At 42.1% G+C, this 14,415-nt stretch overlaps 1 protein-coding gene across 1 annotated transcript in view; it reads left to right on the forward strand.

Moving 5' to 3' along the window:
• Diaph1 (diaphanous related formin 1) overlaps nucleotides 1-14,415 on the forward strand; it is a 99,510-nt gene that overhangs the window by 43,969 nt on the left and 41,126 nt on the right. Inside the window, exons 15-18 of the mRNA XM_057788564.1 lie at nucleotides 200-379; nucleotides 977-1,648; nucleotides 2,472-2,586; nucleotides 2,997-3,005. Coding sequence (XP_057644547.1) covers nucleotides 200-379; nucleotides 977-1,648; nucleotides 2,472-2,586; nucleotides 2,997-3,005 — 976 coding nt within the window. The remainder of the gene's footprint in view (nucleotides 1-199; nucleotides 380-976; nucleotides 1,649-2,471; nucleotides 2,587-2,996; nucleotides 3,006-14,415) is intronic.

Here is a 14,415-nt window from a genome sequence, read left to right on the forward strand (position 1 = left end):
GGTCTACCTGCTTAGGAATGGCACAATTCACAGTAGCAGTTAGGAATATGCTACGCAGACATGACCACAGGCCAGTCTGATCTGAGAAATTCTTCAATTGAGGTTCCCTCTTTCCTGGTGACTGTAGGTTTTTGTTGCGTTTACAACTGAGGCTATGACAGACAGATTGTTGGGAATCTGATTTTTTTTTCTTCTTTAGTTGGACTCAGAGTTAACAGCCCGGCATGAGTTACAAGTAGAAATGAAAAAGATGGAAAATGACTTTGAGCAGAAACTTCAGGATCTGCAAGGAGAAAAGAATGCACTGGATTCTGAAAAGCAGCAGATTGCTACAGAAAAACAAGATCTAGAAGCGGAGGTGTCAAAGCTGACCGGAGAGGTAAAGTGTGAGCAGGACTGCAGCTGCCCTCCCTAGCTCAGCTGTGCTGGTCATGGGTCATACGGTCATAGGTTCCCTGTGCTAGGGAAGAGCAGCTGGATCATCAGGTAGATGGTGTGTTTTAACAGTCATTTAATGGTTTTAGTCTTGCTTTGGGAGTATGGTATTATAAGACAAAACATTTAGATACAGATATAGAAGATTGTAAAGAAAGATTAAAGTTACGGCAGAATCCAGAACTGACGTATGCGTTTGGGAGTCAACAGTAAGCTCTTGGCTCATTTGCCCATCCAACTTAGTTTATGCTTCTGTGACACCTTCAGTCTTTTCTCTGCAGTTACAAAAATGTAGACAACCTACACTAGTGCTAACTTGATCATTTGTATAGTTGTGGGATTAACTGTATAGCACATACTTCAGTTCTAGTTTTACTCTACTCCTAAGTAGCAGTGTGACTTAGAGAAGAATCATGTACTCTGACCTCTCAATCCATCTATGGTTAAACAGAACTTTGGGTTAAGTGCTTTTCTAGGTCCTTGCAGCTCTAGTAGTCACTGAAGTGGGGTGAGAAGTACTAATTCTGTGTTGCTTCTTTAGGTTGCCAAGCTGTCAAAAGAACTAGAAGAAGCCAAGAAGGAAATGGCTTCTCTCTCTGCTGTGGCTGTTGCTCCTTCTGTTTCTAGCAGTGCTGCTGTTCCCCCTGCCCCGCCTCTGCCTGGTGACCCTGGCATTGTTATTCCACCTCCCCCACCCCCACCTCCTCTTCCTGGAGGTACCTTTCCACCTCCTCCCCCTCCTTTGCCTGGAGGTGCTGATATACCCGCTCCCCCTCCTTTGCCTGGAGGTGCTGCCATCCCCCCACCTCCTCCTTTGCCTGGAGGTGCTGCCATCCCCCCACCTCCTCCTTTGCCTGGAGGTGCTGCCATCCCCCCACCTCCTCCTTTGCCTGGAGGTGTTAGTATACCCGCTCCCCCTCCTTTGCCTGGCGTCCCCCCACCTCCTCCTTTGCCTGGAGGTGTTAGTATACCAGCTCCCCCTCCTTTGCCTGGCGTCCCCCCACCCCCTCCCTTGCCTGGAGGACCAGGACTGCCTCCTCCCCCTCCCCCTCTTCCTGGAGGCCCTGGCATTCCTCCTCCACCTGGAATGGGCGTGCCTCCACCTCCCCCCTTTGGATTTGGGATTCCTGCAGCCCCGGTTCTGCCATTTGGATTAACCCCTAAAAAAGTTTATAAACCAGAGGTACAGCTCCGGAGGCCAAACTGGTCCAAGGTAAGTTTTTCTACAGCATAAAATCTTAAACTACTTTTTTTTTTTTTTTTTTTTGGTTTTTCGAGACAGGGTTTCTCTGTGGCTTTGGAGCCTGTCCTGGAACTAGTTCTGTAGACCAGGCTGGTCTCGAACTCACAGAGATCCGCCTGCCTCTGCCTCCCGAGTGCTGGGATTAAAGGCGTGCGCCACCACCGCCCGGCCTTAAACTACTTTTTGTGTGTGGGTAGGCTACCCACTTTTAGGGCTCATAATCTGACCTTAAAGTTCTACTTGTGTTTATGTTTATACAACATCTCTATTTGAGATATTACCACAGGAAGATTTGTGGGCCCTAATGAATATATCTTAATGAAAGTCAACCTATGTTAATACATTTGACTTTTCTGTGGTAAAATGAGCACTATGGTAGTTTGACAGCTGTCGCTTCACTAGGGTGCACATGACTGAAATTATGCTTGTGCAGCCCACGATGTGTTTGTGACCCCTGTGGTTGGGTCATTCTTTTGCTTCTAGAAACTAAGTTCAACATAGCCAGATTCGTGGGGGAAATGTAGAGCAAGGAACATTGGGAATAAGGCTTTAATGCTTGTGAAACTAGAAAATTTGGGATTAGGAGGAAGATCAGCATAACTGATTCTGATTCTTGACTAGTTACCAGTAAACTTACCAGAAGCATTGTCTCCTGCTTCCCTATGAAGGGCACAGCTACTGTCTGTGTCCTAAATTAATCCCAGGCTAGTCAACATTGCTGATAATTAGAGTCACTTTTCTAGCACAGGGAGAGTTCAGCCCAGTAGTTCTTACTACCTGTCTGTTTATACAGTTCGTGGCTGAGGACCTTTCCCAGGACTGCTTCTGGACAAAGGTGAAAGAAGACCGCTTTGAGAACAACGAACTTTTTGCCAAACTTACCCTTGCCTTCTCTGCCCAGACCAAAAGTGAGTGCTCTCCTTAGTTCCAGACAGGGAGAGCTTTTCCCTTCCCTGGTGAGGGTAGAAGGGGGTTGGGAAGAGGAGACATTGATTTTTCCATTCCAAGGAAAAGAGAATGTTTTTGTTATTATGGGGCTGGCAAAGAGAATTGCTGCTTGTAAGTATTTTGTGGCAGTATACCAACAAGGATACAAGGTTCCAAACACTCAGCTTAGGCTCATTTTAATAGTTCTCTTGAATGAATTATGGTTCTGTCTTAAAGTGTTGTTCCTAGACCAGAGTATTTAATTAGTAGGGTCAGCGAGTGCCTTGAACAGGTTGGGTGACTGAGCTATAATAACCAAGTTCTATCTGTAATTCCTGTTTTGTTTCTTTTCAAATCTGATGCATTTTCCTCCTGGCCTTGGTTCCTGCAGCTTCCAAAGGTAAGAACGCAAAAGAGCCTTTTAGTTGGGTCAGTTATTAGTATTGAGTATCAGAGAAAAAGATTAAAGATTAAATAAGTGTAAAGGGCTTTCTCGTTAGAAGATGGAAATTTGCTAGTCTTCCTCTCCCCCTCCCCCAGTCTACATTCTCACTCCATCTTGTTGTGATCAGCAAGGAGTCTTTTATCATGGATTCTATTGGTTCTGCCTTTTAAGTTCTTGGGAACATACCCAGTAGTTAAATTTTATTTTCATCTTTATTAAAAGCAGTATTCTAGTTAGGTTTAGACCAAATTCACCTTTATTCTACAGCTTGTTACTGTTGATACAGGAGTCAGAGCATGGGCAACAGCAGGTTGCTGGCCAGTCTGCTGCTCCTGCCTAGCTTTGGGCTTCAGGAGGAGCCTTTGGAGGGACCAGTAATCCCTTCCCCAGCAACAGAGGGTGTTTGCCATTTCCCTGTGACTTCTTCTGTCCACTAGGTGGCACTCACCCAATTGTATCTTTATTAGTATTCACAAATCTTTTGCTCTTGCTGTTTTTTGAGACAGGGTCTTAGCACTGACTGGCCTGCAACCTCATTTGAAAGTTTTGCTTTGTGTCCTGAGTGCTGGGGTTACAGGTTTGCAACACTATGCCCAGCTAATGTTAGGGAATTTTATAGCTTCTGCCACTTAAACTTCTAGAAACAAGATTGTGAGAGCTCAACTGGCTTCCCCTGTTCAGCGAGTCTCTTGGCAGAAAGATGTCTGTTCTGTCTATTTCTAAAGTGTAGTAGACCCAGAGATGCTGTCCACTCACCTGTTGGGTTTTTTTTTAACCTTTCCTTACTAGCTTATCCTAGGTTTTGAGGAGGGTGAGGCTGTTAGCACAAAGCATTTGGGAAGTTCCTTGTGATCTAAAATCACAAATCTACCTAATACCTGGGTTTTAAGGACTCTGACTTATATGATAATTAAGGAATCTGACTTATATGATAATGTGCTACATGTATTTTGTGTTACTTCTTTCACCAGTGGTAGAAAGTGAGCCTGTATTATCCTTTCTCGAACTTTGACATATTGAGGTCTACAGAATCTGATATTATGCCAAGGTTTTGTTGCCACAGAAAGCCCCACAGTCTTCAGTCCTTCTCAGTCTCCCATATTTCAATCTCTTAAGATTCTGTGTATTTTTTATTCTGTCTTCCAACTAAGTTCTCAAAAATACTTCATAGTACTCTCTAGAATTGATGGTCTGTTCCTAGAACAACATTGTGTGTTAGTCCTCGACTTCCCTCAATACTGCTTTTCCTTTTGGTCTCTCCTGCTTTCTTCTGTCCTCCTCACCTAGAGATGGGGTAGTGTCCTTTTTGTTCTCTGTCATCTCTTTCAGACCCTTCTGCTTTTCTCTTTACTAGAAACTAATGATTTGGAATCTGATACCAGTTTGTATCACCCACTTCCCTTTGTGTTCCATCTATTGATACTATAAGTTAGTCTTGAGTTCTCCACAAAATGAGCTCCTGACTGTTCTGTTTCTGACTGTGCTACTTCTAGTTTGACTTTCCACAACATCATTCTTTTTTTAGAAATTACTTGGTGAGTGTATGGATATGTGCATGCCACAGTGTACATATGGACATCACAGGACAGCATTTAGGAGCCAGTTCTCTTCTTCCACCATGTAGGTCCCTTACCAAACTCAGGTCATCAGGCTTGGTGGCAATTGCTCTACCCACTGAGCCATCTCCCAACCCTGATTTCCCCCAGTTCCTATATGAAGGGTCATGATGAACCCTTAAGATTCTTGCTGCATATGTCTCTCAGTTCCCTTACTCTTTCTCACCTTTCCTCTCCTGTGTGCATGATAAACAACTGTAGCCCTTCCACGAGCTCAGTGTTCTACCACCTATGTTGGTCCTATGTGCCTTTCGACCCCACATTTACAAAACTGAAGATCAAACCTGGGACCTCACACAGGTAGTTGTTTCCACCAACAGCACATCTCCAGCCCACTTCCTTGTCTTTAGTATTGTGACCCCCTCAGTCCTCCAGGCACACTGGCGCCTCCAGCCTGTCTCACCTCTTGATGACTGCACCCCTCACCTAAACTCTATGGCTAAACGTAATAATCATTCCTCGGTCTCTCTCATTTCCTCATGGTTGGTAAAACCATGATCCTTGTTGATTCCACTTTGTCCACACTGGATCTGTAGCTGTGTATTTCTGACTTACTGGAAGAGACTGCACACTACCCTTCCCTGCCTTGGTTTTTTCTTCTCTTAGCTTCCCAAATAGTAAGTATTCTTGTTTTTGTCTCATTGTCTGTTGCTGCTCATTATATTGCTTGGTCTTTGAAACTTCTAGGTAGTTGTGTCCTAAGTATTTCTTTTTTTTTTTTTGATTTGGCTTAGTTGGTTTTTGATACGGGGTGTCATGTTTCCCATGATGACCTTGAATTCAGTAACCTAGTCAACCTGCAGCCCAGGTTGACCTCAAATGCAATATCTTTTTGATTCTTCTCACGAGCTGGTATTATATAGGATGGCAAGTGCCACCACACTGACCTTTCAGCATTTCTGGGTTTTTGTTTTGTTTTGTTTTCCAATTTTTATTCTTTTATTACATGTATTTTGTATGGGCAGAGGTACAACACACAGATATCGTGGTGCATTTTGGGAAGTCAGAGGACCACCTGAAAGAGCTGATTCTCACCATCATGGGGATCTGGGAGGATCTAACTCAGTCTCCAGGCTTGGTGACAAGCACCATTAGCTACTGAGCCATCTCACCAGCTTCCTTTAAACATTTCTAATCTTCTCAGGTTTGTACTTTTCTAAATTGCTGTCTTCACACCTTTTCTCTCAAAGGCCCAGCATTCCCTAGAGAAAATTGAATCAATCAGGATGTGAACTTTCAAAGCTTGTACCACTGTGTTCCTTATTTTCCGTCGTTTCTGTTACTGTGATCCTATCTAAAGGCAGTTCCTGAATGACTAACCATCTTTGCCACAATGTATAGAATACACTGAAACTCTAAAACAGAACAATCTCCCTTCTTCCTGTGGTAACCATGGTTAACCAAGCCTTTTACATGCCTATGTTATTCACATAATTAATTTAGATTCAGTTCATGTGAATAAAAAAGGGAAGCATCAAACAGAACTTTATTGGAAAATTAAGGACCAACTATAGTAATAGCATGTATATACTTTTTAGTATAGCAAATTGATTCCACATGGTAAATACTATTCTGTATTTTGTGTAACATCCTTTATCATCTCTTGATACTATTATATATAAATTTGCTTTATTTCTTTTTTAAAGTTTTGTGTTATCTATTGAATTATTTCAAGTGGACAGTTGTGTTCTGTCATGAATAATAAAAGCTTTATATATAACTAATCCTTTATTGAGAATTTTGTTTCAGTATTCTGTTTTATAAACGTGACTACAGGAAAAATCCTATTTATCTTTGTATACTTTATATTTCTGCACAGTGGTTTCTGAAAGATGACATTCTTTTCACCTCATATCACTGGGTTTATAAGATTATATCAATTCATACTTCTGCCAAAAATAAGAAATTATTAAAATTTCTGATGAGGTAAAATATATCTTGTTTTAATCTGTTTACTCATAAAATTGCTCCAGAGGTTTTCCCTCATACATCAGCCCTTTCCTCGTCTGCACAGTGAGGTTGGTGTTCTGAACTTCTGGGTCTGTTACTTTCTCTCCTCTGTTTCCTTTGCAATCACTATCTTTGGCACAGTCGAACATAATCTCTGATTCTTATTTTGATAACTTTCTGTGGTCTTTTGCTGCTATTTTTGGTTGAGTTGTGTTTTATCCTCTTTATTTAGGTACCAATATCAGACAGGAGGATCTGCTGCTTTCTTACAGAGATTAAAAGTTAAACTAGGAGGGAATTTTGTAGATTTTGCTTGAAGGCTGCTGTTGTAGGTTCCAGGGAGCAATTACTGGTGAAGATTTAAGGGAAGGTAAAGATAATTTAGCTTTAATTCCTTCTAAAGTGCAGGGATCTGAGAATCTATATGCAGCAGTGCCCTTCTCCTTTTCGCCACGAGATGGCACATGGATCCCTCTTATTTTTGATGTGTCATTGTTACGGCCTGGTTGTGATGCAGTCACGTTAGAGAGCGGCCCCTGCTGCTTTTGTCAAATACAAACTGCTTCTGATGCTGCCCTCTGCCGACCAGGAGGCTCATTTGGCAGGCTGATCAGTAAAATTAGAGCAAGATGCTGCCTGTCAGATTTTACTGTGTTGCAGAGGGATCTTGTCTCCTTGTGCAGTTAGTATCTTGGTTCCTTTGATTTTTGAAGCTATTTTTTTTTGAAAGTCATGCTGTTTTTATTTTTTTTATTGAAAAAAAAATTTTCCGCTTCCTCCCCGCCTCCCATTTCCCTCCCCCTCCTCCCGCCCCTCTCCCCCTCCCCCCACTCCTCTTCTCCTCCCTCTCCAGTCCCAAGAGCAGTCAGGGTTCCCTGCCCTGTGGAAAGTCCAAGGTCCTCCCCCCTCCATCCAGGTCTAGGAAGGTGAACATCCAAACTGTCTAGGCTCCCACAAAGCCAGAACATGAAGTAGGATCAAAACCCCATGCCATTGTCCTTGGCCTCTCGTCAGCTCTCATTGTTCACCATGTTCAGAGAGTCCGGTTTTATCCCATGCTTTTTCAGTCACAGTTCAGCTGGCCTTGGTGAGCTCCCAATAGATCGGCCCCACTATCTCAGTGAGTGGGTGCACCCCTCGTGGTCCTGACTTCCTTGTTCATGTTCTCCCTCCTTCTGCTCCTCATTAGGACCTTGAACTTGGAGTGGCTACCAGGTGCCCAGGGCAATGTCCCCAGTTAGTTTCTTGGGCACCTGAGGATAGGGAACCTGAAATGAACCTATCCTATAGCCATACTGATGAATATCTTGCATATCACCAGAGAACCTTCATTTAGCGATGGATGGAGATAGAGACAGAGACCCACACTGGAGCACTGGACTGAAGCTATTATTTTTAAGAGTAATATTATTGTTTCTTTGGGGGGCGGTCCTAAGGCTGGACAGTGTTTGCTTTCTAGTCTAATGGCTTCGTGAGATCATACCCTTCCTTGCAGTGGACTTAAAGGGAGGCTTGTTTCAGTGAATTTGGTAGTTCTCTAGATATATGAGTGATTGTATTATAACATTGATAATCAATTTCTGTCACAGTTTTTACTGAAGAGCTACTTCAAACATGTTATATATTGTATTTTTAAAAACTCCTTACTGTCTCAAGATAATTCTATTTTTATAGTTTGCTTCTATTTAAACTCTGGTATGTGACTATATTAAAGTATTAGAGATAAGCCTAAATTGAAACCATTATTTAAACCCAGATTATCATCTATCATGAATTTCAAAAAAATTTTTAAGGGCTGGAGAGATAGTTTAGTGGTTAAGCACTGACTGCTCTTCCAGAGGACCCGGGTTCAATTCCCAGCACCCACATGGCAGCTCACAGTTGTCTGTAATCCCAGTTCCAGGGGCCTGACAGCCATGGCAAAAACACAAATGGATGTAAGATAAAAATTTAAAAAAAAAAAATAAATTTTAAAAGACCTTTTAAATGTATTTTTTGATACTTTGATCTTCTAGTTTGAGGCTCAGTATACCTTAAGCTTCTTCCATCTTAATGCCGTTATTATATATTTAAATGTCCACTCGTACTATTCTGTCTCAAACTTTAGTGTGCATAAGGATTTAATGAGGGGTGTGTTGAAGTTAACACTCTTGGCTCTACTTCCAGAGACTATCAGTAGTAAGTACTGTAGAACATGCATTCTAGCACATACTCTGTGTTTGGCTTGGTGCATTTCTTCAGTGTCTATTTCACTTTCTGCTCTGTCTTCCCACTGCCTGCCACAATGTAGAAGCTGCTTTCCACCTTTTCTTTTAGTAGCATTTCATTGCCTGTGTCAGAATAGCTGTACACACTTTATCCTTGTCCTTAAGGGGGTGGTAAGAAATTTGTTTGTCTAGAGGCATTATCTCAGAGGCCCTTGTTTTTGTAGAATTCTTTTCTTGCCGTCCTTCCATCAGATCTCAATAGCATCATTGTAGAAGAATGTTTTAGAGTTCCCTGGGGTCAGTAAAGTAGCTGGAAACTTTTGATTAGAGATTGACTAGATTGGAGAGATGGATGCCATCACCTGTGTGAAACAGGAGAAATCCAGATGGATCATGCTGGGGCTCTGCAGGCATAGCTCCTGCGCAAGTTTGAGCACTCTCTTGCTGTAGAGACCTGGAGTTGGAGAGCAGAGATATAATCATGAGAAAGAACAGTGTCTCTAGTAAGTGGGGTAGCAGAATGGGGCACTCTAGCTACCTGATAGAGCTCAAAGCTGCTCTGGTGTGCTTTGGGAAAACATACTGATCTGAAGAACCCTTAAGCCTGTGCTCTTTAAGAATTCTTGAGTCTGAAGCAAATTGCTTGCTGTTACTGGACCAGTCTTAGCAACAAGTTTGGAGAGTGTTTCTATTGAATTGCTCTGGGGCTTTTCTTGGTGCTTTTATCTGTCTGTCAGCATGGGTAGCACGGACATTTCAGTATTGAAGGTCCTGTGAGACAACCTCATTCCTACCCAGCATTTTTTCCCTGTCCTCCCATTCCCACCTCTAAAAATCATCATGTTTTTATTCTTAATTCTATTTCAGGTTTTAAAAATGCAATTATAAACAAATACAAATATGAATTTTGTCCTTCCTGCATTAACCAAAAGATAATTCTATGCTGTCTTATACCTTGATGCTATGTCTTCAAGTATTCTTTATGTAAAAATCTTAGTTGCTTAAATCCTGTTTATTATAAACACAGGACTATAACAAAAATAGAGGACTATTTTTAAAATGCTGGTGACATTAATTATCCCACTTGCTCCAGCTTTGGTCTCTTGTTCTCTGTACATTCTCTTATGTAACACACTGTCTTCTGAGTAGCTGCCCACACCAACTGTATAAATGAACAACTCATCTTAGGGCCTTACAGCCATCATAACATGGAAACGAGAGACCAAAGTTTTCTGCAGGAGGACTTCCAGGTTATCCCACACTCCGAGATTTAGTGTGGCGCTCCAAGGGAAAGGGCTAGTGCATCTTACTGTTTTCTTGCTTTTATCTCAGTCCCCTTAAAAAAAAAATGTTCTTTCAGGATTTCATTACACATATCTAAGATAGTGTGCTTTGACATGTTTTCCTTCACCATCCTCTCTTATCCCTTCCTGCTGAATTCTTTGTCCTCCTTCTTCCCAGTAAGGCCCCTTCTATTTTTATGTCTTTCTGTTTGGGGCTCTTTAATTAGAGTTCCCATGTGAACATTTGGCCTTAGGATTAATTGCTCTAGAATGTAAGTGTCCTGAAATTGAGCTACCTTACCCATAATCAAGAACAATGTTTGTGATATGTGGTTCATGGGGAAGCAAGAAACAAATTATGAGTACCCTTCTTACAGCTGTTTTACAGGGGAATATGTAGAAATGAAAGGTCAGGTGTCAGGATACTATTAAGAACACTAGACATTTGCTTTTTGAGACAGAGTTTCTCTGTAACAGTTCTGGATGTCTGGGAACTATACACAAGGCTGCCTCTACCTCCCAGTGCTGTGATTAAAGGTGTGAAAAATGCTAGATTTTTTTGTTCTAACTAGATTTTTCCTGCATATTTACCATAATGTAACATTATTCTTATAATGAGAAAAGAATTTGAAGAAAAATTGACTTGTTCCGGGTGCCGTAACTGTCTACAGAGCAGAGTTCGACAAAACAGGCAATAGCATTTTCTTCATTCTCCCTACTGATCCTGGTTTAAGTTAGCTTTTCATTGAAAAAAAAAAAATCAGACTACAGCATAACAAGCTTCCTTTTTCTTGAAGGTCCCCCATGAGGCAAAGGAATCCCATTTAAAACGAAGGGAGCCTTTTCTTCAGAGTGGAATGGAACTATTTCTCCCTCCTGTAATTCCAACTCTTAAGAATCAGGTTTTTCTTTTAATCTACTAGATTAAGTGTGTGTGTGTGTGTGTGTGTGTGTGTGTGTACATTCCTATCTATTGTCGAGAAAACTGTAAAAAGTCTTTCCAAAAAGACTGTTCCCATTTTTCTTTTCTGCTTGCATTTTCCATTTCAGCCACGGTGTGTGCGCAGTTGAGCCATTTTGGCTCAAGTTCCAGATTGTGAGGTCAGAGACTAGGGATTGGAGGAGAAGATCAGGTGACTTTCAGTAAGCTGATGACGGTCCTGCCGCTCATCCCCCTCCCCTTCTCCACCCTTTCCTGGCTCCCAGCTCTGGAACAAAGAAGGAAAAAAACAGCAATATGATGAAAACCAGCAGCTGCTGCTGCAGACTCAGGCTGGGGGCTGGGTGTTTACTCCATCTGTCTCTTTGTTTTGTTTCCATCCCATTACTTCCCTTCCCCTGAGGCCTGAATAAAACAGTATTTCTAGAATCCTTTGTTCCAGAGTGGTGTAGAAATCTGCAGTTTGCTCCATATTTAGGTATGTGTAGGTGAAAATGGCAGAGATAAAATTACCCTGCAGCACCTAAAAAAAGACGCAGCTGCCTGCCTTTCTTGTTCTGTTTTAGGCAGGCTGCCTATTTACTGTCAGATAGGGCGCCTCACCATTTCTGCAATGCCTTCTATGTGTTAGCTTAGGTTATGCCTAACTACAGAATTAACACATCCTTTGCTTATTAAAATCTCAAAGGATGTGAATACCACACTGTAACCTGAGGTCTGCTGGGTTCAGGATCTCGCACTTGCTGAAAGGCTGTGAGTGGGCAAGAAGGCAGCCTGTCTTCTGGGGTGATTGTGCTGCCGTTTCGCTGTCCTTTGCTTTTCACCAGTGAGCAGGGTCCTGGTTTCTTCTCAAATACATGTCAAGGGGAAAAGGAGATGTAGGGCAATATATAGGTTAAAATAGAATTTAGAAATAGGTCAGCCAGTACTAACTGGACTTCACAAATTCTGATTGAAACAAATTTTATAAAATGCCTGGCATTTAATACAAAATTAAGTATGATGATGATATATTGGGTATTTTGAAAGTCAGTCTTTTAGAGCTGCATACTGAAATGTTTACAGATATAAATGACTGGGATTTCTAAGTGGGCAGGATTTCTAAGAATTGGTACAGTGAGTTATTGTTGGAGTAGCTTTATTATCTTACTCTATTTGGGGATAATTATTTTTCCCATAATCTTTTGAGAAAGGAAAAATGCTTTGTCCTTAATACCTTGTTTTTTATGCCTTTTTACTCGCCCTAGCCTACTGTCGCCTTGCATTGTCCTGTCCTATCCCTTCACTGACTTGCAAAATCCTTGCTTGGGGAGGTACCTGTCCTTCCAGTCCCTGTCCACCACGCCCAAGCAGAGCTTTTCTCCACACTCCCTGAGTCACTGTTCTGGGTATGATGGGAAAGGATCTGTGGAAACTTAGTGACTGTAGTATCTGAGTGACCAAGGGATTTGTGCAGTACCCAAATCCTAACTGCTTTTCTGCTTCTCCTCAGCATTGTCTCTGCACCTTCTGCCCAACTCTCAGTATCTGCTTCTTAGGTGTGCTGACTGCCTTTATCTTTGTCCTTTGAATTTATCCATTTCTGCAGGTTTGTCTTACTCACTTTTGACAGCTTGCACTTCTGTAATGACCTATCTTTGTGGGGTTTAGCAGATGAGTGTATGAGTATGTTTCCGGTCAAGAGGTCAGTGATGATCCTGCTGGGTAACTGCTGTTGAGTTGGCTTGCTGTTTCCCCTACTGTGGTGCATACTTGTAAATTGCTTCAAACTGCTAGGTTTTTCTCATGCAGATTTAACTATAAAGGATATAAACTGAAAATTCTCTATGTGGATAGTATCTCATTACACATGACTGAACTCCCGTCTTCTCAGAATCAGTTCATATGGAGCCTAATAGATGGCCTATTCTGTGAGGAGCGTCCTTAGTGGTTCAACGTCTTGTGTTACCATCACAGGATTTTGTTACTGTTTCTCATGGGTCTCATAAGATATTCTAGTTTTTTCAAATATGCCTGGGACATTATGATTCTTTTACAAAGATCCTATTTTGTGAAAGAGATTATAGTGGTACCACCTGTCTCACTCTGTAAACCAGAGTATCATTGAGTTGGTGCTGAGCCCTTCTGCCTTCTGTCTCCTGCGAGGATTACAGTTGTGCACCCACACAGCTTGCTCTCTACCCGAGTTTTTGCCCCAGTACTTGTGATCACATCCAGGGCCTCAAGTATGTTAGGCCCCAAATTATGTGCTTGACTCTGACTTTTAAAAAATGCCTGTGGTACTTGTGTGCTGATGTGTTTATGTACTACCATTATCTCACAGTAGACAGTGGCTACGTAGCACGCGTACTTGGAAACCATTAGTGATGGAGGCTCACCAATATTTGAAGACATTGCAACTTTCTCCTCTTTTCATCTTTGCTCTATTTTAATCATAGAGTATCTGACTTACTCAAGGGAGAGTTTCTCTGTGGAATAGAAGCCGATGCCGTATCTTGGGCAGAGACTGGTGCTTCATCCTGAGTAAGCGAGTGAAGATTAATGTTGGGTGGAGTTGCTTTATAATAGCCGCACCTTCTAGTTTTGTGGATGTAACTGGTTTTCAAGCCAGACTGTTTCTCAAAGGTGTTTTCCCAAAGTTGCTTATTCTGCCTCACTTACTCATTCCCACCTGCAGTTCTTAAGAATCTAGTTTCCCAGATGGCGGGCAACTCCTTCTCCTCTGTTTCCTGTTTGTGGTCTTCATTGAGAGAGGCTCAGCACAGGAATTCCTGGGGAAGTGATGGCTATAGCTGCGGGGCTCCAGGGACTATTACTCATTGCTGAAATTGGGGGAATAGTGTGCTATAGAAAGACTTCCTTCCTTTCTGTGAGCTCTTAGAAACTGTTACTAACCATGACTGAGCAATAACTGTGACCCAGGTCTGCTCACTTTGTACCTTGACTTTGTCTTTAGCTACTGAAAAAAATATATTTACCCTGTTTGTGCCTTAATTTCTGCTCCTTGAAGTTTGAGCTCAATGTAGATATCCAGGATTATAACAGAAATAATCTGTCTTCTTAGGATTGTTTTGATGCAAAATGATCAAGAAAGGAAAAAAAAATTTGGGGTCCCTGTGTTGGACAGCAGGGGGTGCCCTTTCTCTTCCCATCACTGCCTGGCACTCCCTGCAGCATTCAGCCATTTTAGACAGATTGTTTTTGCCCCCAGCTAACTCCATTTTGTGTTGGTGACGCAGGAAAATATAAAAGACTAGGAAAGGAGGAGTCTGAATGGGGAAGGGAGAAAGACAGTCTGAGGCACAGCTATAGGCTGAGCCTGTTACTCAGCAATGGCTCACCAGGGATACACCTTGCTTCAGGCTGCTT

The sequence above is a fragment of the Chionomys nivalis genome, chromosome 14 (assembly GCF_950005125.1).
Source record: "Chionomys nivalis chromosome 14, mChiNiv1.1, whole genome shotgun sequence".
NCBI lineage: Eukaryota > Metazoa > Chordata > Mammalia > Rodentia > Cricetidae > Chionomys > Chionomys nivalis.